General features: G+C 48.8%; 1 protein-coding gene across 5 annotated transcripts in view; it reads right to left on the reverse strand.

Annotated features, from left to right (window-relative positions):
- Positions 1-26085, reverse strand: part of SBF1 (SET binding factor 1) — a 67295-nt gene that overhangs the window by 25877 nt on the left and 15333 nt on the right. For 4 of the 5 annotated variants that reach the window (XR_014492786.1, XM_083365177.1, XM_083365178.1 and 1 more), the window contains exons 2-9: positions 16950-17035; positions 14934-15071; positions 14643-14774; positions 11539-11649; positions 10093-10198; positions 9701-9833; positions 9431-9539; positions 7957-8070 (exon numbers count right to left, since the gene is read on the reverse strand). Coding sequence is in view for 4 of the 5 variants with exons in the window: in XM_083365177.1 (XP_083221303.1) it covers positions 7957-8070; positions 9431-9539; positions 9701-9833; positions 10093-10198; positions 11539-11649; positions 14643-14774; positions 14934-15071; positions 16950-17035 (929 nt within the window). In the remaining variant the exon portion in view is untranslated. The remainder of the gene's footprint in view (positions 1-7956; positions 8071-9430; positions 9540-9700; positions 9834-10092; positions 10199-11538; positions 11650-14642; positions 14775-14933; positions 15072-16949; positions 17036-26085) is intronic. The other variant, XM_083365176.1, reaches the window with a different exon arrangement.

Raw genomic sequence — 26085 nt, forward strand, 5'->3', positions numbered from 1 at the left:
GATGCTTTGTCTACGCTGCTTCTTCTATGCCGCCCAGAGTCATTTCTCTGAATTGGGCCGACAGATATGCAGATAAGCAAACAGGTAAAAATGGAATTTTTAAGTAAAAATGGGTAACTTCAGAGATGTGTGATAAAACTAGAAGAGGCAGGGTTAAGAATAGACACACACACCCATCACTTACACACTACTCCCTTTTGGGCTACGGAGGGCAGAGAGGAGGAGCAAGGAGCGGTCAGCCAACGAAAGAGAAAGGGGGAGATAACAAAGCGAACTAAGAGGTAGCTTCCACACCCCCACCCCTTTTTCACATCTTGGCCTTTCACTGCACCCATAAGCTCCTCCACACCTTCCTTGCCTTTGGCTCCTTAAATGGCCGGCCTTTCCCATCAGCTCAGCCCACCAGCTTCTCTTCCTGCTTCGCCCACCCTGCCTGCCCTCATTTTGGGAGCCAAGAGCTTCTACAGGGCCGAGCCTCCTCTGCCCGCTGACCTCACTCTTTCTTGGCTGGGGCTCAGCCAGCGGCTCCCTCATGCACCCCAAGCCTTAAATGAAATATTTCACTACATTCATTTTTCTTTCTCCTGACATTCTTGCTTCCGGGCCTCAGGACGGGCAGAAGTATCTTATTATACAAAGATACTTTCCCTTCTTCTGGAAACGTGGAACATAAATGGAGCAAATGTGCTTCTCAGAAAAGTTTCATTCTTTAAAAAAAATTAAAACAAGGCAGAATTAGCTTACAAAAGGTTCTTGACTTGTAAAAATTTGGGAATATTTTTTTTCAGGAATTAAAAAAAAATAAACTGGATGGTTTTACATGTTAATCCCCAGTTAAAACCAGAACTTGTACTGACTGATGAATGTGGAAGATTTCTTGGTGCGAAAGTTGAATAACATGGAATTGAAATTATGATGTTGACACTCTACAATCCCAAAAAACTTAAAGGAACTAAAAACAACTTGTGAAACAATTCACAAGTTTTCCCTATGAAAATTGGAGATTAGAATGGAATTATTTCTCACTATTACACAGAACAGAAGAGGGACTCAGTGGGTTGGGACGCTGAGCTTGTCGATCAGAAGGTCGGCAGTTTGGCGGGTCGAATCCCGAGTGCCGCGTAGCAGAGTGAGCGCCTGTTACTCGTCCCAGCTTCTGCCAACCTAGCAGTTCGAAAGCACGTAAAAATGCAAGTAGAAAAATAGGGACCACTCCGGTGGGAAGGTAACAGCGTTCCGTGTGCCTTTGGCATCTAGTCGTGCCGGCCAGATGACCACGGAGACGTCCTCGGACAAGCGCTGGCTCTTCGGCTTTGAAACGGAGATGAGCACCGGCCCCTAGAGTCGGAAACAACTAGCACGCCTGTGCGGGGGAACCTTTACCTTTACCTATTACACAGAACTTCACTTTTTTTTATTTGATTCAGCATTAAAGACAGAAAAAATGGCAATTCTAGAAATTGTAGTTATTTTTCAGAAAGGCATAGATCATTTTCAAAAATAGATATGATTTGGACCTCAAAAAATTTGGCTCCTAAGATTTCTAAACTTGAAATTTTATCAAAGGTTTTTTCTAACCATAAATTCATTAAATTTATTGGCTGCCTATTTCACTATCCTAAGTAGCTAATAATGCCACAAAAGCAAATATAAAAATATTAAAATTAACAATTAAATAAAGGCTAAAAAACAAAGAGGATGAATGGTGCAGGAGTGGACTTTTGTCTCTCACTCAACCTTGCCTCCATCCAGCACAGGGTGCCCCCCCCACCAGGGTCCCCCCCACCAGCAGGATATGCTGTTCCTGCCTGCAAATTACTCCCTGCCACTCTGTGCAGGACCGTCTCCCAGCCCTGTCTGTACAGTTGGCGCCTTGGGTCCCGCCTATTTTGTATGTAAGTAAAATAACAGCAGCGTGATTTTAATATGCGGAGTGGGAGAGAGATCTGGTGTTACTTGCAATGAAAGAAGGAATGGTGAAGTTAATGGAGCTGGCTGCAGTGACAAAACTGACCATTTGAATTAGAGAAAAAAAATACGTGCTGCTCTCTCTATATATGTAGAACAGAGAGAGGTAAATGCTATTTCCTGACACAGAAGAGGTGCCAAGAATGAACAAGGGGTGAGGAAATGTGGATTGGATGTTGCAGGGAATGGATAGCATGCTAGGGGTGGTTTGCTAACAGAAAAATGAGAAAAGAGAAAAAATGAGAATCAAATTGCAAAAGAAATACAGGAAGAAAAAGAGAATCGGTTGAGGGGAAGGGAGAATCTCAAAAGCTGTGGTTGGGTGGAATTGAGGAGATCCTGATAAAGAGGGGAGTATTCTGGATCAAGCTGTCGTATAATGATTTTTCCCCTTGCTAAGATCCCTGTGCTGGTCTGTATAGGCGGATTCTATCATTGATAACAGCTCTTGCCAAATAGCAGAACTCATGAAAATATCTTTTATCATCCAGAAATACTTTTATTTGCATGCAGAGTAGATTACAGCAGATGAGGTGAATTAGATAATGCACGATATTTCCAAGGTCAAAAGACAGTAACAACTCCCAGTGTCTGCACGTGTATCTGCCGGTTATGGAGGAGCACGTGTGTCTGCCGGTTATGGAAGAGGAGAGTCTCCAGGGAGAAGAAGGAGGAAGTCCATCCCAGAAAGGGGAGGGGTGTAAGGCACATGATCAGGAGGAAATATGTCATAGGGAAGGAGGAGTTGTCCGACCAGGTCAAGATAGCATATTATAATTTCCATGTGGTGGAACAACCATGTGGTGGCAGCACACTCCCCGTCTGGTATTTCATAATACCACTATAAACTTGATACCGGTAGGTATGCAAATACAAATAAATGGTTGTGATTTGCTTGTTGACTTAAAAACCTGAGAGATATAAGAAATAAACATTCATACATATTGCAATAATAATTGCCATTACAGGCCTAAAATAGTCTAAATTAAAGTTCAAATCACTTTTCTTCTTGAAGTCAGGATTCAACCAGGAAAAGCTACGAGTTCAGTCTTCAAGAGGCAAAAGCATGACAAGCTCTGTGATGGGTCTGATGAAAGTTTTTGGTGCCTTTCAATTCTTGAGCTTGTTGGTTCTTGAGCAGAACAAGGTCTCTAAGTTGGGGATTGGGGTGAAGATGAGACATTTGAGACTGGAGCATGATTTAGTTGCTCCCTGCCATGCTGCTCCCCACCATAATTTGAAACAGGGTTGGATGCAGGTGGTTGCTGTGGATTGCCTAGAAGTGGACTAGGATGCATAGCTGTAATGTGCTTGTCACTATCGCATTCTGTGCACTTGACAAAGGCTTTGCAATCTTTAGCAAAATGATCATATGAAGCACAGCACCTGTAGCATATTCCAAGTTTTTGGAGAACCTCTTTCCACTCTTGTACAGTCATTGCTCTAAGCTCACGACATTTTCTAAGAGGGTGAGGTTGTTTGTGAATAGGACATTGACGATTAGGATCTTCATCCCCACCACCTGAATCACTCCATTGAGGAGGAGATGGTACAGGAGATGAGATGTCCGTTTTTCTTGTAAGCACAGCTCCACGTGAGTCTCTGCGTTGAGCTGCTTTGTTAACATACCTTGTTGATGATAATGAAGCAGGCACACTGGGTTCACTATAGTTCAAGCTGGGATCATTTCTTCTCCAGGCTTGGTGGCTGATGAACCTGCAAAAATATGAGAATGGGGGGAAAGAAACACCATATTGTTCTTTGTAGTCTGAGCCTTGCTGTGTCCATTTCTCCTGCAGGCCATATGGCAGTTTTGACACCACTGGATTGACACCGTAGGAGGTGTCCAGGTAGCTTAGACCAGGTAGACGTGGGTCTGTTTTTGCCAATTCTATCTCCATGAGGAGATCACTTAGTTCCTGGAGTTTGTGATTGTCTTTATTGCCTATCTTCGGAAACTTTTGTAGTCTTTTGAATAGAGCATTCTCTAATGATTCTGGGCTTCTGAAAGCTTGTTCAAGTCTTGCCCATGCAGCGGCGAGACCTGCGTCTGGAGAGTCAAGATGCACTGATCTCAGTCTTTTAACACGATCTGCAGATTCTGGCCCCAGCCACTTTATGAGTAGATCGAGTTCCTCCTTGGCGGTAAGGTTGAGATCAGCAATAACAAGTTTGAAGGTTGATCTCCAGGATCTGTAGTTCTCTGGACAGTCATCAAACTTTGAGAGGCTAGTGGTGATGAGCTCTCGATGAGTCATATGTCTGGCGTAGTCAGAATGGTCTGATCTCTCACTCCTTGATGCCAAAGAAACTTGTGGGACCCCTTGCACATGAAAGTTCTCTGGTGAATAAGGGTGAGGTATGCCGGGATAGAAGGATGTTGCAAGACTATTCAGCTGCGGTGATCTCTCACTCCTTGATGCCAAAGAAACTTGTTGGACCCCCTGCGCATGAAAGTTCTCTGGTGAATAAGGGTGAAGTATGCCAGGATAGAATGATGTTGCAAGAGCGTTCGGCTGTGGTGTAGTCCCTAAGGGTTGTGCTGGCTGTCGATTCAACCATTGTTCATTGCTGGAGGTTATGTTGTCATTGGCAAGAGGTGATGCAGTTTGAAGTGTTGGCGCACCTGTGTTGTGGTGTTGAAGAGGTGCAGGCTTTTGCAGGCTTGGGATCTGTGTGCTGTTCGCAGGAAGCAGTTGATGCACCTACATTGTAGTGTTGAGGAGGTGCAGGCTTTCGCAGGCTTGGGGTCTCTGTGATGTTCGTGGGAAGTACAGTTGATGCACTTGTGTTGTGGTGTTGAGGAGGTGCAGGCTTTGCAGTTCTGGGGTCTCTGTGTGGTGAGTCAGGACAGCGTTGTTCGTAGAAGGTACAGAAGATGGCGCTGCATCGTTGCAAACATTATGCTTTAGCACATATTGACTGGTGTGTTCCATCGGATCTTCCACTTCTATTGGGATGGAACAATCTACATCGGTGCTTTCCTTCACCACCTGCTCATAGACCTCCAGCTTTGCTCGGGCAGCTGCCTCCTCCCTTTCCATTCACAGAATCCTTATTTTGTATTCTGACTCTGCTTGGCGGGCTTTGCTATGAGCTTCCATCTGTGCTTGGTGGGCTTCCTCCTCTGCTTGGCGGGCTTTGCTATGAGCTTCTATTTCAGCTTCCTTTCTGGCAAAGGAAACAAGCACTTTCTTTGCTTCTAGTGTGCACGGGCCTCTACCAACTTGTCATTTATCGTTGAAGCCCTGGAGCGAGAGGATCTAGCAGAACATACTGTGACTTTAGTTGATGTGGACCTATGAGATCTGGTCTCCTGCAGTTCAGCAATACGGATTTCTGCCTTATTCTTTGCATCTTGCACTAGTGACTAGGGAATCTCTTTGCTGGTTTAGTTCATCAATCGTGGTTAGCTCTGCTGAGGAATCATCTACATTAGAGTCATTCAAAAAACCTGTGTATTTTGCAGACAGCCTCTGGTAATGTTCATAAGCTGCAGATAAGCGATCTATAGAGCCTCTTAATTCAGCAGGATTATCATTAAGGCTCTGCAAAATTGACATGCAGTGTGCAGTTCTGTCCCATAGGCCTGACAGATTACTGGAAAATTCATTTCTAGTTGCCTCATAGTTTTCCCTGAGTTTCTGGGTTGGTTTTATTGTACGCTTAGGTTTTACAGCAGGATCAGCACACTCAGCTCCCTGAATGGCTGTGAGGTCTGAAACATGATGCATCTCTTTTGATTCAGCAATAAAGGAGTGTTCAGAGCCTTGTCTAGACATTTTTTCAAGTTTTGCAAAAAAAAATTGGGTACTGTCTCTTTAAGCCGATTGCAGCTTAAGCAGGGTTTAAACAAAGTCCAATATACAAACAGTTTTCAGCTTTGCGCAGCCACCTGGATGCTGCTTGCGTGAATGGGTACTTCAGCGAAGTTCACCCTTCGACCTGTAGGGGGCACTCTACCCGTGCCTGGGAACAAGCCTTTTATTTGCAGAGCAGAGCAGCCTCCACATTCCATTCATTAATTCCAAAGGGAGGGGTAGAAACTAGCAGTGGCTTCCAAAAGCCTGGTTTCCATGACAATTTATGGTTTTATTGCTCTTTTATTGCCTATTTTATGCTGAGCTAGAGAGGAAGGGTTTTGCAAACTAACAAACTTTTCTTCTTTTTGAGTAAAATTCAGCTCTAAACACAAATTGGGTTTGTAACAGAGGATGATATCTCTGATCTTCCCAGTCAAATTTGGGGGAAAGGGAGTTTCTCTTTGGAGAAGACAGACAGGGAAATTTTGATCTTGCATTTGATTTCACAAAGGCTTGGAGATTGCAAACAAACAGTCTCTCTTTGCAATAAGGAACATCTGTAAACATTCAAAGTAGATCTGAGCAGAAACCCATTTGCATTTCAAAGTCTCTCCAAATTACTTTAAGATGCTGGCTATAAATTCAATGAAAAAGAGGCAGTAAGATTTTAACAGGTCTTTTGGCTGGTCTCCTCAGGAAGACAGGAAGAGACAACAGTTCACAGAAGCACAAATCCTAGAAGCACAACTCTGTCTCTTGCAGAATCAGCTGGAGAATGGTGAATTAAATCATCTCCTTTTTTATTGCAAGGAATTCTATCTGTCTTTTGACTATTCTGGATCAAGCTGTCGTATAATAATTTTTCCCCTTGCTAAAATCCCTGTGCTGGTCTGTATAGGCGGATTCTATCATTGATAACAGCTCTTGCCAGATAGCAGAACTCATGAAAATATCTTTTATCATCCAGAAATACCTTTATTTGCATGCAGAGTAGATTACAGCAGATGAGGTGAATTAGATAACACACGATATTTCCAAGGTCAAAAGACAGTAACGACTCCCAGTGTCTGCACGTGTATCTGCCGGTTATGGAGGAGCACGTGTGTCTGCCGGTTATGGAGGAGGAGAGTCCCCAGGGAGAAGAAGGAGGAAGTCCATCCCAGAAAGGGGAGGGGTGTAAGGCACATGATCAGGAGAAGGAGGAAATATGTCATAGGGAAGGAGGAGTTGGCTGACCAGGTCAAGATAGCATATTATAATTTTCCCAAACAACCACGTGGTGGCAGCACAGGGAGAAATTACAAAACAAAAGACAATGAAGACATTTATGGGTGTAATTGCAACAAAAATGGTTGGCAAGGAAGGAAAGGGAGGGACAGACGTTGCCTGTATTTCCTTTTCTTTGTCATGTTTTTTTTTTACTTTTGCTGACTGTATCTTAGTCCTTTTATGTATTATCCCCAAAGTGAATAGTATGATGGGTGTAAATGTTACGTATGTAGGCACAATTTTATTGTGTTTGGTTTTACGAGACTAAAACATTTATTTAAAGTTTACTTTGTTTGAAACAACCTATTAATCTGAAGCCAATAGTTTTCTCAACTCTTTCAGAAACGCATGGGGGGGAAATGCCTTAAATAGAGATCCCATTACTTTGTTTTAATGCTTTACATTAGTTTAATTTTGTTTTAATCAACGGTGACATTTTAGACTTTTTTTTAAAAGAATTTATGAACCATCTTATATGACCAGCAATACATGTAAGACAGCTGAGCAAAAATACCTGGAAAAATTGCAAATGTTCCCAAACAGAACTAAAAACCACCCTAGTTCTTCAAGAGTAGAAAAACATCTGGCCCTGCCACCAATTATACAGCTCGGAACAGCTTCTGAAACTGAGCCCCCACCCTGTCCTCAGAGAACAAGGGACAGCCCCCCCCCCCCCCGGGACCAGCTGCCTCCTGCAGAAACAGCATCTGGGGACCGAGAGCTCCCCACACTCAGGGCACCAGCCGCCCCAAGAAGAATGCCAGTGCCTTTGGCGTTCCCCCATCTAGGTTGCGCCCCTGCCCACTTTTGTTCCCTCTCAGCCAGGGTTCTCCAGCCCCCCCTACACACACACACACACACACACACACACACACACACACACACACACACAGAAACGAAGGGAGGCCACGCTCACCATTGAAAGTGCTTGGCGCGTCTGATGGAGGAGAGGCTCAGGCAGCAAAGAGATGTGGATGCACTCTGGGATGGAGACTGTCCCTCCGTCGAGATCCGCGATGACCACGTCCAGCTGGGGAAAGCAACAGAGGCCTCACGCACACAGCCTCCCCGGGGCCCGACTCAAAGCCTCCCTGCCGGTAGACCCAGAGCTTCTTCCCGGGAAGGGGCAGGACGCGGGAGCCCGAAACGGGATCCCTCTGGCGTTCCCAGGGGCCCAGACTGGCTCTCGTGCGATGGAGCCCAAAGCGTGGGACTGGCTCTGCAGCCGGCATCCGTGGCATCCAAGGTACACCACAGTCATCGCCATTTGGTCACTGCCGACAACTGTTCCTTCCCTGAATCGGTCCTACTTTCACTGCCGAGTTGGCGACCCCCATTACGTTTTGTGAGGCCAAATTCTGTAAGGAAATGTTGCCTTTGCTCTGCTATGAATTTTCTATGCACTCACTTGCTGCCACTCCCCCCTCCCCCCAAAAAACCTGGTCTCCCCAGATGGCTGAACCCTGGAATAAACGGATTTCATCACCCCCGGCCTGGAGAAAGTTTTCTCTGTTACACCAGCAGGACGAGGGCCACAGGGAAGCTGACCGGAAGGAGATTCAGAGAAAGGGGGAGGGCTTCACCCTGCACTCATTTCCTCAAGATAGGGTGAAGATGAATAATTGGGGGCTTTAAAGCAGGACTGGGTGACTTCAGGGAGGAGAGGGATTTCTGTCTCCACGTTGCCTCCCTCCAGAAACCCCCTGCAGGGGAAGGGTGACAGGAAAGGGGCAGCCCGCCTCTCATTGGCACCACAGAGGCATCTGGTCAGCCACAGTGAGAAACCAAGAGCGGACCACAATGGGCTTTGGCTTAATCCAACATGTTTTTGTCCTAGCCGATGTATTCACCCCAATCTCTAATCTAAGGTACAGTCCTGTACACTGTACACTGTCACACATTCTTGTGATAGGTTTCAGTAGCTCTCTTCTGTTGCCGTCGTTAAGCAAAGATTGTGGGCCTTTAGGCAAGGACCTCACGTGACCACAACTGGCAACTTCCTTCTGGCTCCCAACAAGCAAGTCAATGGAGCAGCCAGCAGGAAGTGACAGGTGGCCAGGGGCGCACAAACAAGCGGTGAGCAGAGGATCTGCCGAGTGCCAGAATTGTGATCCTATGAGTAGCTGGAGTTTCAAGGACTGGTCCTAAGTACCGCTTGTTCTGCACTGGCACAACTCTGAATGGTGATTACCTCAAGAGGACCTGTACGGAAAAAGCCCCCCACTAACCCTCCCCGGAGGGCGGCTCCAGAGAAAAGCCAATGCCACCCCAGAAAGCAGGAACAGGGAAGCGAGCCGCCCGCTAGGAAATCCAGCCTGCTCCCAAAGCTGGGCTCCTAATCGGAGCTCTGCCATGCTTCCTGATGCCCAGGAGGCAAACACTCCACTCACCAGCTCTTGAGTCTCTGACTGGAAGATGGAGCTGACTCCGATGATGAAGGGGGTGGGGGTGGTGAGGACCTCCAGCAGCTGAGCGGGCAGGATGGGCACATACGTGAAGCTGTAAGCAAGAAACCCACAAAGCAGACTTCTCAAGGAAAGGCTCCGTGGGGCTCCTTGGAACCCGCTCGGTCCAAGAGAAGCAGCAGCAGCAGCTCGGGGCAGAGCGTGATCTGCCTGGGGGCGGATGGGCTCCAGCTGTCTGGGCCTCTCTGCACTGACCTGTACTTCAGGGGAAAGAGGAGGGCAAGCAGGGCGCGACAGGCGTCGGTCAGTCTCTGGTAGCTGCTGGAGAGGAAGAGGATCTTGTGCTCAGTCAGGGCCGCACAGAAGAGAATCAACACGTTGGTGATTCCTGGAGGACGAAGATGATGATGGTCAAGGCTGAAGGAGCCGCTCCGAGGCTTGCAGTGGGACTGCCCTGCGCCGCAGCCATTCAGCCACCAACAAAAGAACCCCAACCGTCCTCTCAGCAGGCCCTCTTGAACCGGAGACGCTGTGGCCTCCCAGAGCCACAGGGGACCTGGGGCCAACCCTCCCAAGAGCAGCAGTAGCAGGGAGGGCCAAGCCCACCCAAGAACGGAGCCGCTCCCAAGCAGCCCGAGCGGCCTCACCTAACTGTCGGAAGAGAAGAGCCACGCTGCAGTTGCTGACGGGGAGGGAATCGCTGATAGGCGTCTGGATCACCTGCCTGTCACCTGCACCCAGGGAAATGGTCCTCTGCAAAAGGGGAAGAGAAAGACAGGCCCCCCCCAGGGTCAAAGACCCTGGCAGAGACCCAAGGAACGGAAACCGGTGGGAGATCGGCTCTGGGCTACTCCTCCTTTCACAAGAGCAGCTGAAAGTCCGAAAGACAACCTGGCAGGAGTCCAGAGAAGCTCTCGGATGTGGGAAAGACACGTCTCGCCCCACCAGGGGCAAAGCCAAGGTGGCCGGCGGCTGCTGCTGCAGTCCCGTGGCTGGGAAAGGTCTGAGCCCCTGGAGGATTAAAGGCCAGCAGGATGACTCCCCGGCCCCTTCTGGGCCCTGCAACGGAAGGTCCAGTCTGGCTCAATTTCCAGCCGAGTACCCTGCCTGCCTTCCCCCAGCCTCACACATCCTCTCTCTCCCTAGCACAAAGGGGCCAGGGAGCTGCTCCTGGCCACCCCAGGCCTCTGGAGCCCCCCCAGGCCTCCTCTTGGGGAAGAAGGCAGCCCCGAGGAGAGAAAAGTCGTGCATACCGCTGCTTCGTCATCCAGGTCAGGCTGAGATAGAGACAGACAGAAACAGCACAATCAGTTAGAAACACAGCACAACACAGACTGATGGCCAAGCAACAAAAAGGCAGCAAGCACACACAGAGCAAAGGGCCACAAGGCAGCAGCACAAAGCAGGGGGGGGGGGACAGCAGGAGGAGGAGGAGGAGGAGGAGGAAGAAACGGGCACTAACTGTGACATCCCCCTTCTCCCTCAGTGCTGTGGGGGTCTGCCTACCAAGAGAGCCCGGGGAGCACGGTTGGCAAGGCTGCTGCCAAGCTAGGCGGGAGGCAGAGACAGGTGAGAGCAGCCTTGCCCCCAGTGCCACAGGAAGCTCACTCACTCGTGGCACACAGGTGCCCATCGCTGCCCTTCCCTAGCCCTCTGGAACCCTCCCGTGCAAACCACGGCCACAGCTACAGAAATCAAATAAAGAAATAAGTAGACAAATTGGAATATAGCTGCTGTGTTAATTTTTGGCAACTAAAAAATAAAATAAACAAAGCTGGTGAGTTAATGGACAATACACACATTTTAGAAGTCCCTCTAATGAAAAATGAAGAACCAGCGGCAAAAAGACGGCTGGCCCCTGTAAAATCCGAAAAGGCAGAGAAAGAGCCCCCCCAAGCCCCGCTTTTCCTCTGGAGAAACCCTCCGTGCCGCTCAGCCTTTCAGAAGACAGCAACGCTGACCAACAGAAGTGACGGGTGGGAAGGACCCCCCAGCCTGGGGAGGCACAGACCCCCCCCCCGCCCCAAAGTCTGGCTCTGCCCTGGGCCTCGGTCGCCGGAGGCTCAGTGGTGGGGAGCGGAGGCAGAACTCACCTGGGAGCCCCCCGTGATGGGGATGGTGCACGTCAGGAGATTCCCAACCACCGTCTCCAGAGAGGTGCTCAGTCCGTCCACGTAGATGGTGTAGATCAGCCCCAGGCAGTTCTGTGGGAACACAGGAGATTAGGGGGGGGGCCCTCAGCAGGAGGCACCCATCAGAAGTATGGCTGCCCGGATGGGCGACTGGGCTCAGCAACGGCAACAGCCTGCTTTGCCAGGGCAGCCTTGAACTCAGGGGGAGGGAGGGGAGGGAGGGAAACCCACCCCCAGCGGGTTCCCCCCTTTCCCAGCCACCTGAGACTTCAGGCGGCAGCTCCTCCCTCGGCTTTAGGTGGAAATCTTAACAACTGGGCCCGGAGGAGGAGGAGGAGGAGGAGGCCAGGCATGCAAAGGCCTACATGGTGTGACTCTATCTCTGTGCAGCCTTTCACACCACACTCTAAATCCACTGAGTATTTATCATAGATCAGCATAATAATTCTGAACGGTCTAAGGCCTGGGAGTTGGGGGCTGTGTAATAAAGGGTTTTACCTGTACTTGACTTGCATTTACTGTAATTCATGTTGCTTTACACTGCTTTGCGGTTGCCAAGATGGTGTTTTATATTTTGCATTTTACAGTGCTTTCTTGGTTTTTGTTCAAACTGAATTTAACTATGATTTATTGCAATCTGCTCAGACAGCTTTGGCTATTAGGTGCTTTAAAATTTGTAACAAATGAACTAAAAAATAAAATATAAGGGGTCACAACGCCTGCTCACTCTCCCGTGGTCACGTGATCACCATTTGCCACCCGCCTGCCAGCTTCCCACCAGCAAAGTCCGGGGGAGGCTGGCAGGGAGGGCAGCAAGTCGCTCTGGCAGGTGTCCCAGCCCCAGCCCCCCACCCTGCAGCCGCCACCACAAGCCTTGCCCAGCTGGCACCACGCTGCCCACTTTATTTATTTATTTTATTTATTTATTTAATGGGACTTATATGCTGCAACGATACAAAAGTTAAAAAGAATTAAATTAACAGCCCCAATAAAATAAATTACAAGTGAAGTTAAAAATTTAAAAACATTTTAAAATCCCTATCGTCAGTCCAGGTCAGCCTGATGGAAAAGGAAAGTTTTAAGGCCGCAGCGAAAGGACCGGAGATCCGGGGCCATCCGGAGCTCAAGGGGAAGTTGGTTCCATAGGGCTGGCGCTCCCACAGAGAAGGCTCTTCCCCCTGGGGGTTGCCAGCTGACATTGTCTAGCTGACGGCACCCTGAGGAGGCCCTCTCTATGTGAGTGTACTGGGCGATGGGAGGTCGTTCCTGGCAGCAGACGGTCCTGCAAATATCCCGGGCCTAGGCCATGTAGGGCTTTAAAGGTAAGTACCAGCACCTTAAATCTCTGCCAGCCTGAGACCTCCCTGCCAGCTTTCCCACCGACTCGGATGGTGAGAAGCCATGAGGAAGTTGGGGGTGGGGTGGGGGCTCCTTGGCCCATGGTTAACGACGGCAACAAGGACTATCAGGATGGCCACTCGACTAGAGCTGGCCAGGCGGCAGCTGAAGTCACCAGCTTAGGCAACAGGAAAAAGGTGTTTGGGGTATTTAGTGGTGGGATCTGGCACACTTTTTTTTTAATTAATCACTCTTTGCAGCATGTCTTGGGGGACAAACCAGGCAGTGTTTTGAAGCTCCCCCACTGTTGACTGTTTTAGTCTCAGCCTAACTGAGGCCCAGGGAGGCCTGTTTAACTGAAGGCTGGGGTCACTTTGGCTTAAAACTGACCCCCTCCTGCAGGCTGGGTTTTTAGCACGCGCACAGCCTCTTAGGCACAAGGAAGCCTTGAATGCAAACTCAGTCTCTCGGGCCTCAGGACTGAGCCTTTAGGGAGGTGGGTGAAGTGGGGGGGTCCTACCCAAATTAAAGTCCAATTCAATGTGTTAGTTGGTTATGCTCTTGCCCTGGAGGAACCAAGCAGAACCAAATTAGATGTTTGTTTTATCTTAAACTAAAATAGGTAAGTTTCTACTTCTTACTACAGTGTCAGCTGTGCAGATTTTACAGATAGGATCTTGGGGTACCGGATCCCAGGATAGCTCTGGAAAAGGGTCTCTCCTCCTCAGAAGGTACCACCCTCGGGCCAAGGGTATCCTTGGATGTTCAGGCTGAAATGAGTAACTTAAGCCCCCTGACTAGTGGCAGTCTACCCTCAACAGAACTGGAAAGGACCCTGCAAATTTAATCTAGGGCCTTGCTCAGTGCAGGCCTGCTGCCCTGGAAGCAGAGACCAAAGGGGTCTCACCCCTTGCCCACCTGCAGAACCCGCCCTGCAAGGGGCTCCCCCAAGCCTGGCACAGAAATCAGCAACGTGACTATCCACACTCGCTGAAGGAGAGGTTCATGCCCTTTAAAAATACTCGGTTCTCCTAAGTCAGAGGAAGGCAGAGTCTGGAAAAATGTTGGGGGAAACTGACAGCAGAGCGCTGCCCTTGGCTCAGTAATTCAAGCGAGGGCTGCTCGAGCCGAGGTGGCGCAGTGGTCAGAATGCAGGGCCGCAAGCTCCTCTGGCCAGCAGCCGGCAGTTCATCAGTTCGAGTCTCACCGGCTCAAGGCTGACTCAGCCTTCCATCCTTCCGAGGTCGGTAAAATGAGGAGCCAGATTGTTGGCGGCAAGAGGCTGACTCTGTAAACCTCTTAGAGAGGGCTGTAAAGCACTGCAAAGCGGTGTACAAGTCTAAGTGCTATTGCTGGCTCTGCCAGGTGGATTCCTGCATCAAAACTGGGACTGAATTCAGGGACACACACACACACACACCGCTTCTTCCGACTCCGATTCCGAAAAAAGGCGTGTGGGCCAAGATCGAGAGTTCTGCAGCCTGATTTTGTAGTGCCTCCATCACTCAGGCAGTTGACATTTCTGAATGCTTATGGCCTCGTAAATGCTTTGTAGGCTTCTCCTAGTTCTGGACAAGCTGCACTTTCTATCTATATGCTTAACAATACGATTAAAAAGATAAGAAGGGAGAGCCCAGAGGGCCGAGAGCTAACGAATGGAAAACCGTGGTTTATGGTGACCCACCCTAGGCAGAGGTTGGTTTGCCAAACTGCCCAGCAAGCCTTACCCGGAAAACCTCCGTGTGGTCCAGCCGAGAGACAAGCACCAAACTCTTTGGGGCAAAGAGCTGTGAGGGGTGGACAAGGGTGGTCATCTCCAGCTCCTCCACTTCTTCCTTCCTCCAGCGATTCTGCAGCTGCTGGGGAGAAAGGGGTGGTTCCGTAAGCCGGCTGGCTGAGATAAGCTGCCCACCGGGGACTGGCACAGGCCGGAGACAGTGGGATCCCCCGTGCGCTGCTCCATATCCAGTGGAGGTCCTTGCCCCAAACGGCGTTCCAGGTGAAAGGCCTCTCTTTACCTGGATGCTTTCAATGGCCTCCCAAAAGGTGAAGCAGGCACAGTAATGGCGCTCCGAGTTGATGTCAGTCAGGACAGCAATGAAGAACGTGGGAGGGTTTCTCTCCCTGAAAAGCTGCCATCCGCTTGGCTGGCAAAACTGCAAAATGAGGCATCATCGTTAGGGCAGCCCCCAGTTCTGTTTCTGAAGGCAGAGCCACGGGAAGCCAGGATCCCTCCTTCCCCTCCCTGGGGCCTCAGGCCTTGCTGCAGAGAGGGGACCCTTCGGCAAGGAAAGGTTTTCTGTCCGAGGAAAGGGGTGCCACCCCCAAAGCCTTGAGCCTGGACCTCTCCCCTTCAATCACCACTGACTGGCATCGACCCCAAAGAAAGGAAGAGAACCAGCACAATGCACTGCGGCCCAATCCACAGAGCTGGTCTGGAAGGATACCATGACTGATGGTCAAGCAGGCCAAGAATGGAGCCGTGGCTAGAAAACTGGAGTTCCATCCTGATGGGGCTCAAGGCTGACTCAGCCTCCCGAGATCGATAAAATGAAGACCCAGATTGTTGGGGGCAAATAATGCGGACACTGTAAACCACCCAGAGAGTGCTTAAAGGACAATTCCTCAAACTTTGGGGGGTTGGCGGCCTGGAGCAGGGGAGGGGGGAAAGAAGGGCTGATTTTGTGGGAGGGGTAAATGCATGTGCACACGTGTGTGCACGCTCAAAACAGCCATTGCTTGCACAAGTGGGGCCCCGAGCGCTCACGATGCTCGTGTTGATGTGGCGAGCGCTCACTCATGAGGCCAAAAGCACTCGCGTGAGTGGGGCTGTGCCAGCCAGCCACTCACGCCACCTGGTGGCTAATAGGCTGCAGCCCGGTAGCGGACTGTGGCCCACAGGCTGGGGACCCCTGCTGAAAAGCACTGTGGAGCGGTATGGAAGTCTAAGCGCCATTGCTGTAGCCCTCCTCCCCCCACCCTTGCCAGAAACCACCCAAAGGTGCAACCGGTGCCCTTTCCATCCCATGCCCAGGCCTGAATCCTGCGCCATCCTATGCGATGTTCTTGGGGGGGGAGAGGGGGAACCAAGGCCTCCTTAAGAGGTGATGGAACAACACACGCACACACCCCACAGCTCTAGTTAGCCAGGAGGGGCATGGGTCTCAAGAGCAGGCAGCCGAGGGCCCTGTCCACTTCCTCAGCCCAGCAGGTTGACCCTGTTCCGTCTCCATCTTGGGCTGACTGGGCAATGACCTCTGGTGTCTGTAGGGGTCTGGGTGGGGGGAAACAGGTTTCACCTGACCCGTAACAGGACAGAACGGGGTCCCCCCCACCCCCCTTCTGGAGAGGCTTCATCTCCCCAGACAGAAACGGTATGCTCTATCTTGGAGCCTGGAGGGGCTGCCACAGCAAAGAGGGGGTGGCCCTACTCCTCAGAGGACCTGAGGGCAGGACAAGGAGGAGTGGCTGTAAGAGGTCCAACCTAGGAGGAGGAATTTTCTGACAGCGAGAGCAATTAATCCCAGCTCACTTGAGCTACAAGGGCTCCCAGGGGGCACCTAAGTGCACTTTAAGGTGCTGGTGGTTCACCATAAAGCCTTCTGTGGCACGAGGACTGGAAACCTGAATGACCGCCTTTCTCCAGGAGTCTCTACCTGCCCTATTGGATCTGGCAGAAGTATGCTATGGATCCCATTTTGAGGAACCCAGGAAACGTGCCAGAGAGCGAGAGAGAAGATGGGCCTCCCAGAAAGTGCCGGTTCGCCCAGACCTGAAGCCCGGCTGGGCTGGTGTCACTTTATGTACCCTTGGGTGCCTTTCTGATTTGAATCATGGGCCGATATGCCTTGCTGTGTGCATGCTCAGGGTTTACACTGGCTTCCGTTGATCCTGTACGGCCTACTGGAGCGAAAGGAACAGTGACCCAGGTCGAAATAAAAGCAGACAACCCCCAAAACAAGTCAGACTCCGGGAGTCGCTCTCCATCCCATCGTCCTTTGCTCTTCCTTGTACCCGGGCAGCAGCCCACTCACCAGCTCGATGCCCTGGGGGAAAGGGTTGTCCTCCCAGTCCTTTTCGGGAAACCGCTGGAGTATTTGGCCCTGGCCGTCTCTGCTGCCTGGAAAGGAAACCCGAAGGTTTTAGCCCTCCTGCGGCCTCCCCCGGAGGGAGCGGGGGGGGGGCATCCTGGCCACTCCTCCAGCCTGGCTGAAACTTCAGAAAAGCTTAGAGTTTAATCTGGTTTGTCCTCCTCAACCACAAGAGTATCCGTGTCTCAGATTTAGTCAGTACAGTCCCCGACTTACACAACGGTTCATTGAGTGACCGTTCAAAGTTACAACGGAATTGAAAAAACTGACTTATGTCTGTTTTCACACAACCATTGCAGCATCCCTTTGGTCACGTGATCAAAATTCAGACATGTGGCAACTGACCCATATTTACGACGGTTGCCACATGTGCCGGGGATCACGCGATCCCCCTTGGTGACCTTCTGACAAGCAAAGTCAGTGGGGGAGGCCGGATTCACTTAATGACCCGGTGACTAACTTAGCAACCGCAGGGGGGAGCCCAGGTGGGGTTTTTTGGGAGGAGGGGGGAGGAAGAGGCTGACCCCCCCATGAAAGGAGTGTGAAACGGCACCTGCGTTTACATTCTCTTGCTATTATTTGTAATATTTGTACTGAAAAAAGTTGGAGGTGACTATTGTTATATATTTGATTTTTTTTGTCCTGCTATTCCCTTTTCCTTTTAAGTTAGTACTTAAATGTTTGATTTTGAAATTTAATAAATGTATTTTAAAAAAATATTTAAAAATGAAAAACATTAAAAGCTATTAAAACAAAGCTAAAAAGAAAAAACAAACATTGGACAAATGGATGTTTATTTTTACTGCTATTAAAAAAAGTAATAGAAAAAAGGAACAAAAGCAAAAATAATCAGGACAGAAATCCATATCCATTTAAACACAAATTGGTTTTTATAGGACATAATTCAGTTGAACACAAGTTTTATTTGCAGATGACATTTTTCTATTTATTTCTAACCCAGTGCTGATGCAAATAATAGGTGCCTTTAGTAAAATAGCAAGCTATTCTATTAATTGGTCCAAACTGGAATTGATGCCAATATGTGAAAATTTGATTGCCCATCCATTTAAGGAATGTCAATTCCATATTTTATTGGATTCATAAAATATTTAGGTATGTATATACCAAAAGATATAATGTAGTTTCCATATACTTGGAAAATATTTTTCAAAAATATATTTGATTAGAAAATATTTATGGGGTTCTTCAATTACCAGAATATCTTTACAGAAAATGCAGTTACCAATTAATGAGAGATTCAGCTTCTCAAATCAGGAGCTTGATCACCAAGTCAAATGTCCATATGCTACTAAAACTCTCAGGTTTGTTACCTTTCACTGGGTGAAACGTGCATCTCAGAGGGCACTCATTTTTGAACCATGGTACCAGGCTGTCAGTTGCAAGAAATCAGGAAATCCAGGCTGTTCAGATGAATATATAGATTTATGGCAAGCTAATGCTCTCTACAAGAATCTGATCTGCTAATGGTCAAAGCAACTTGGCAGTGGATAGTCAACAGAATTCAAGATGGGCTGGACTGAGATCTCTGATGGGCACGAAGGGACTCTAGACTGATGACGCGTTTGACCCCACTCCCTCCCTCGGGCTGGCTCAGCCTGGTCATCTCCTGCATCAACTTGCCTAAACAATGGGACAATACGTCTTAGGAGCGAAATATCAGGTCCACAGGTGAAAGTCCAATTAAAATGATGTATTGCTACTCATGCCTATGCACAGGAATCTTCTCACCTAATGGTTAGCATCATCTACTTGGAATTAAATAAGGTCCATGAGTTCAAGGGAGGTTGGACTTAGTTCACTTGTGGCTACGTAAGGATCCTAGGCTGATCCCTCTTTTAACTCCAGCCCCAGATTCTGCCACTTTTTTTCCTACAGTGTGTGAACTTCTATAGCAAGAGCATCAATGGACATTAAAATATAACTTAAAACAACAAGCATATTTAGTATTTATTGGATCCACTACATTTATATAGGAAAGAATAGTCTAAGACAGCATTTTGTTGGAAAGATAATTTATTTATTTATTTATTTATTTATATTTAAATTTATATACTGCCCTATTCCCGTAGGACTCAGGGCGGTTTACAGGGAAAATTAAAATTAATAAGGATGCTATTTTTACTGGACAAGGTAAATCAATTTACCATGCCCTAACTATGACTAAAAGACTAATAATGCAGCATTAGAAAGATAAATGTGTGTGTGTGCACGCATGCGCACACACACACACTCTTAATTATTAATCCGATTTTTATGGCCACCCATTTCATGAGAAGTGACTCTACATGGTGTACAACACTCAATACAAGCAGTGCACATATAAAACATATTTAAAGATACAAAAAGCAACATTAAAGTGAAAATTAATTAAAACTAAAATATATTCAAATCCCAAGCAGAGAGAGAATGGATGCATCCAATTCTGACAGTGGAGCCATCTAAACAAGTCCCTGGTTCCCCGGAGCCCCCAGGCCTAGTAAAATAACCAGGCCTTGAAGGATTTCCGAAACATCAACCATGAGAGAGGGAGACTATTGCATAAGGCAGGCAACCCACAGGCCGAGAAGCTCACCCCCACCTGGCACCCTCAAAGGCAGGCAGGTCCCTGGCAGATGGCATCCAAGCACGCCCCCTCCCCCGTAGACGCAATAAATGGGGACGCTCAGCCCAGCGAACCGACTACAGCTTGAGATGTTGAGCATCGGCAAATGGACGCGGGCGGAGTCCGAAGACCATCGTGCTGACTGCAAAGGACGTGAGAAGCCAAGAGCAACAGAGGGCAAAAGTTCCATCAGGCAGCCCCGTCTTTAGTCTCCTTTCCTCTCTTCCCTCCCCTCGTTTCACAGGCAGCAGAACTCATTTCTCCCCATTCCCCCCCTTTGACTGCTGCAGACCCAGCACGAGAGAGTCTGTACGGTGGGCCCACTGACGTTCACAGTACACGGATCCTTCGATATCCCAAGTGCCGTTTTAAGGCTCTACTAATATGTCCTGTATTCAGCAGGAAAAATTGTAGACGAACTTTCCCTTCTAATTAGATGTTCTGCCTTCTCAAACTGTTCCTCTCTGAAAGAAAATGATGTAGCTGTGCTAAAATTAAACAGTAAATGGAAACGCAGTGATGGCACTTGCAATGAGCCTTTTGAGATGTTCGGTTTGTTCTTTGAGATAAGTTTTGTTCTGTAACTAATTCTTTTTTGCTTGTTTGTTTAGGCTGATTGGTGAACACTTCTCCATGAAAGGTAAGCATTCAGAAATCACCCTAAACAAACAAAAGTGGTCCTTGTAGAATACAAACTGGAGAAAGGAGGACCTCTAGCCAGGCAAACTTCTCTTTTGTTCTTGACGGTCTCATACACTGCTCATTATTTCCTGGTTGATGCTCATCTCTGGATTAGATTTTCTGGTTTAGAAAAGCTGTTCACTTAAGGATTTATGATTCTGGCTGTCAATCTTCAAGGAAGACCCTGAATTCTCATTCAGTTGCATCCCTATCTTAGCTTGATATGCAGGTAAATGTAAACCTCTGCAAACGGGAAATGCTAACCCTGCTCTTACCTACAGGGTTAAGAACAAGACTTGCAGAATTTTCCACCTCTCCTAGTTAGATAAACTGGCTGCTGTCCCGGATCCATCTGGTGACACTCTCTGGCATGGTATCTGTGCTCTGTTCTCTCTCTCTCTCTCTCTCTCTCTCTCTCTCCCTCCCTCCCTCCCTCCCTCTCTCTCTCTCTCTCTCTCTCTCTCTCTCCTGGCACCCCAGCAAGCCATCTGCTCAAGGCAGTAATTGATCACACCTCACAAGATGCTACAGTGGAGAGCGAGGACATCACGATCACGTGACATTTGTATAAGTTTTATAATACATGTAGTGGTTCTAAAAAATTTTTTTAAGTGTATACAAGACATAACTGACTGGCATGGCTAAGTTAATGATGTATTCCATCATTTCTGGTAACTTAAAGCAACACAAACAATAAAATCCATGCCGCATCCCTTTATTGCCATCCATGTATCTCCAAAAGAAGCAAACAAGCAATGCTTCTGAGGGGCAGGGATGTTTTAATAATGTGAATATCCTCAAAAATACTTTCCACTCTGCCATTTAACATATCAAAGACTTTCCCTGTGTAGCTTAAATCTTCTTTTCAGAAAAGGCTGAAGCAGGGCTTTTTAAAAAAAAAAAACCAAAAACCAATTATTATAAAACCGACTACTTTTAAAATCCAGCCAAAGTCCATCTGGCTTATTAAATGGTTTTGGTCCCCAACATTTCCAGCTTGGCAGCCCAGGTGGGGTGGGGGGTGAGGAGGGAATGGTTCTGTGTGAGTGACAGGCACCCGTGTGTGCAGTTCCATTAGGAGCTGCAAGTATCCGCCAGTCACACACGTGGAGCTGTGTGCGTGCTCACCCGCCATTTGTGCAGCCCGGTTCCAAACAGGCCACAGAAGGGTAATGGGCTGTGTGTCCTGGGGGGTTGGGGACCCCTCCCTGACAGGAATCCTTTCTGGGAAGAAGTTCAATGCTGCAAGGTACACCCAGAAAACACTGGGATGTGGGCATAGTGGTGATTATTTTACTACTAGTAGTAGTACTAGTAGTAGTAGTAGTAGTAGTAGTGATTTTCTTTATGTTATGTGCTTAAAGTACAGTAACAAAATTTGATTATGAAATAGGAACAAAAAGGGCCTCTCATTAATTTAGCTCTGCCGAAGCAGTTTTAAGTTTCATTTGCCTGATCGTTTACTTGCGCTTCAACATTTATTAAAATGTTGTATTTCTTATAGGCCTTGGAATTAGCTGACATCTGAAGCCAATAACCTACTTTCATCAGAAGCTGAATGCAGATGAAATTCACATTAGCTCTTTTAGGCTACTTTTAGAATAATGAACACATATGTCCTATTCATATAAAGCAGTGTCAAATTGAAACAAAAGTTCCAATTAAGTTCCTCCAAGACCAGGTTTCTTGTTGCTAGCAAACATCAGGGCAACCTACTAGCACCAGTCCTAGTAGCTCCTCTGGATGAATTCCAGTCTAGCCAAAGAAGCTGGCTTGAGGGGGACTTCCTGGGCACTGGCTTCTGCTTATAGGGCAGGTATTAGCTGTGCCCAATCAGGCAAAGCTCACCCAGCTTTGTCTTGTGCACGAGGCCCGTGGCCATACCTTGACCAGGATGCAGTCAACAGTAACTCTCACCCCTTGATCACCTATTTGGTTTTATGTAATGTGCTTTGTCTGGGGCAGCCTTTAGAGACGATCCAAAAGCTTCAATGAGCCCAGAATATAAAAACCAGGTTGCTGGGGGGGCAGGCCCACTGCTAGAGCAAAGCCCAATTTTCAAAATCCAGCCCATTGCTTAAAGGGTCACTGGCACAGTCCTGGCATCTCCCAGGCCCTGCCTTGCCAAATCCGACCTATCCAGCCCGATCACCTCAACAAGGCCTGCTGAGTTCCCTCTCTCCGTGACGTTCACAGGACCTGGACGAGGTGGCAGCCCCTGTAACAGGCTCAAGCCTCACCTGGAGGAGGGAGGTGCATCTGGTCTCCTTATAGGTCAGCGATGGGGAATCTTTTAGAGACCGAGTGACCAAACTGCAACCCAAAACCCACTTATTTATCGCAAAGCGCCAACACGGCAATTGAAATTTAATACTGAGGTTTTAGTTTAGAAAAAAAAACAACTCATACATTAACATCTTTTGTCTTAAAAGAAAAAAACACAGTGACAAAGCTTTCAGTGGTGCAAACAACTTTGTACTGAAAGGTAAAAGTTTGCATTTGGCATGCTTTTGAACAATTAATGTGGTTTTTTGCTGTTGTATGCATGCTGATCATTTGTCTAACCTTGGCTCATACTTTGTAAGTTTGAGGGCAATACATGCAGCACTCAGGTCATCTGTTAGTCTGTTTCTGGTGTCAGACTTGATATAATTCAAAGCTGAAAACAGTGGGCTCGCTCGGGAGGTTTGTTTTGGCTAGGAAGGGGCTTGAGAAATGGCTTTTTCCTGAAAAAACTTAGCCAAAAAGCAAGGTGCGCGTGCCCACAGAGGGCACCGAGTACTCCTTCTGGCACGCATGCCATAGGTTAGCCACCACTGTTATAGGTTAAAAGTGGTTAGACCCTTTTCATTTCTCAGGTCTTCAGCGCCACCCCTTGGTTGTGGGTTTTTATCTCCGCTGGAAATGGGTTTTATGGCTCTGGGCACTTAGTTACTATGCTACATCCCCAGCATTTGAAATTTAACAAAATATCTGCAGTTATATATTGTGCATAAGGAATAGCCAAAGTATTCACTGTATATCAGTGGATGGTAAACCTGCATCATAACTGCAGTAGTGAGTTTATGATCTGTGTTAACCCCAAATTTTACAACCAGCCTACTATCCCAGAACCACTGAGTCAAACTACAGGGAAGAGCAATTAAACTGCTGCTTGAGCTTTCCCTGCCTCGGGTGTCAAACTCAATTGCGTCACGTGACATATCCCAATGTTTTTTGCCTTTGCGGAGTCGGGGTGGGTGTGGCCTGCGTGTGATGCATCCGGCCTGTAGGCCGCCAGTTTGCCACCCTTGGCCTAGAATAAGGTCAGCCGCAGGTGACCAGCTAAGTTTGGGTCTGGCTACAGGAAGTGTCTCTTCTGAAACTGCTCCACGGGATTATTTTAGGCAGACAGACTTCATCTACCAGTCCTCATTACCCCAGCCCAACAGCTCTATTTTGAGGACTAAGGCAGCCACGAAGAAAAGGGAAAAACCACAGAGGAAGCAAGCCCTCTGCAGACACCCTGGCAAGGCCTTCTCGCCTGGAACTTCCCAAGCAGAGCCAACTCTGGTCACTATGGCAAGCCATACCTACTGATTACGTGATATATTTTACTCAGTGCTCAGATCTCCCCGTTTCACAAAATATTCCGTGTTTCTATAGATAACTCTGTCCTGCTGGAGCAAAAGGACAGCAATTTACTGCGGGCGCGAGCATCCCTTGGCAAGGATGGAAGAGCCCGTGCAGAAACCAAGCAGGCGGGAAAGGCTTCTTTAGGCCTGGGAGCCGGTCGGTCAGTGGCTCCCAGGCAGAGAAGGGGGCGAGTGGCCTCGGGAGACGGAAGGCCGCTTCTCTTGAGGCCTCTTTGAAAGGGAAGCGGCCACGGAAGACAAGCCAGGAAACACTTTGTCGGCACGAGCAGACCTCCACGAACCCATTTTAGCAGGGAAACTGCGCTAAAAATATTACTTATTTATTTGATTGATTTTATATACCGCCCTATTCCCGAAGGACTCAGGACGGTTTACAGGGCGAGTTAAAACAATACAAATAAGTACACTTTAACATAGAATTAAATAAGACTTATCACTACTGGGAAAGCGAAGTTAATGTTCAGGCTTTGCGTTTGGGATGAGGATAATTCTTCCCAACCAGAAAGTTGGAATCGGATGCTTTTTTTTCCTTCCCACTCTGGGAGATGCTCTCCTCCTGGCCCTCTTGCAGGAACAGGATGGAATCCATCTTTATTAAGTGGCAAGAGCAGCATACATTTTTTATTTTCCTTTTGCTTAAAACACACCTAACAGGATAAACAGAGTTGGAAGGGAGCCTGGAGGTCTTTCTGCTCAGGCAGGAAATCCTATTCCATTAGCCTCCTTTTTTCATCTTAGTTCTTTCTGTCATGAAATCCCACTTATCACGATTCTCAGTTTATTCAAAAGGTCTCTTGTTTGGTTGGAGGTGGGGCTGGTGACCGTGGCTGGGAGACAGCCACCCAATGCAAGGGGCTGCCCGTGACTCGTAAAGCTCTTCTGGGCACAGGATTCGTGGGCCATTGGCGGGACTGCCTCTCTCCCCTTCAGGGCTGGCTCCCCGCCCCTCCTTCAACGGTAGCATCTGATGAGGCTGGGGGGGGGAGAGACGCCTTCTCTGCCGTGGTGCCGTCCTTCAGAACGTACTCCAGAAATTTGGATGGCCCCAATCCTGCCATTCAATCCTTTCACAAGGCACGGCAGGATCCTATTTTTCTCCTGGGCCCTGGGCTGTTGGGATTTTTAGCCGGGCAGAGGGAGGGGCGGCAAGAACTACTCCCCTCTCCCAGGAATATCCACTGCCGCAGTATCCCTGACAAGGGGCCATCCAGACTCATCCACCCGTGTTTGAACAAGCATCTGCAAGGAAACACATCCTCCCCTAACAGCTTTCATGGCTCCACACAGACTTCTCTGGGCAAAATACATCCACTCATTCAGCAACCCGTTCAAAGTTAGGATGACATTGCACAAATGGTTGCTTGTGCCCCGCCCCCAAAGTTATGGCCGTCACAGCACTCAACTCCCCGTCCATCCACCCCAACTTGGTCTCCTGCACGGTAGCAGCAGCGGCCCTGGGACTGAGGCAGGCGCCTCTTGGCTTTCGGCAGTCTGAGACGGCTGCCCACCCCATCCCGGCCTCTGCTTCACTCCCCACAACGGCAAGCCCCAGATACCCAACTGCCCCCGCCTCTGCTCTGTGGGTCCCTCCGGCCTCGCTGCCCTGTGCCTGCCGGCCCTAAAGCCTTTGCCCCCCCCGCCCAGCTGAGCCGACAAGTGCACTGGGCCTGGCCCTCTGCGGGGCAGCTGCCGGCTGCAGGCGGCCTTCTTCCTGAGGTCCCCTCTGGCCCCCTTCCTCCTCCTCCTCCTCCCCCTCCTCCCAGAAGACTGCAGAGGCCTCATCAGCCCAGGCAGGAGGCCACACCTGCCACTCTCTGAATCGGAGGCCATTCCCCCGATCCCTGGGAAAGGCAGCCTGGGGAAGAGGGCCTGGTGCAGGCGGCAGCCGCCTCGCTTGGGGCCGGGCAGGGCACCCCCTCATCAGCAGAGGGAGGAAGACCACGAAGGGCAGCCGGGCGTGGCAGCTGGGTCAGTAGAGCCAGCAGGGGGCAAGGCAGCCCAAAGGGCAGAGACAGGCCTGGGGAGGGTCAAAGAGGAGGCAGCCCCTTGCCTTACTCAGGGAGGGGGAGGGCCCAGCCTGGAATGCCTCAGATGAGAATGGGTCCCTGCCTAACAAGTGGTGGGACTGGGTTAACAACGG

The sequence above is a fragment of the Vipera ursinii genome (assembly GCF_947247035.1).
Source record: "Vipera ursinii genome assembly, chromosome: 6".
NCBI classification, from domain to species: domain Eukaryota; kingdom Metazoa; phylum Chordata; class Lepidosauria; order Squamata; family Viperidae; genus Vipera; species Vipera ursinii.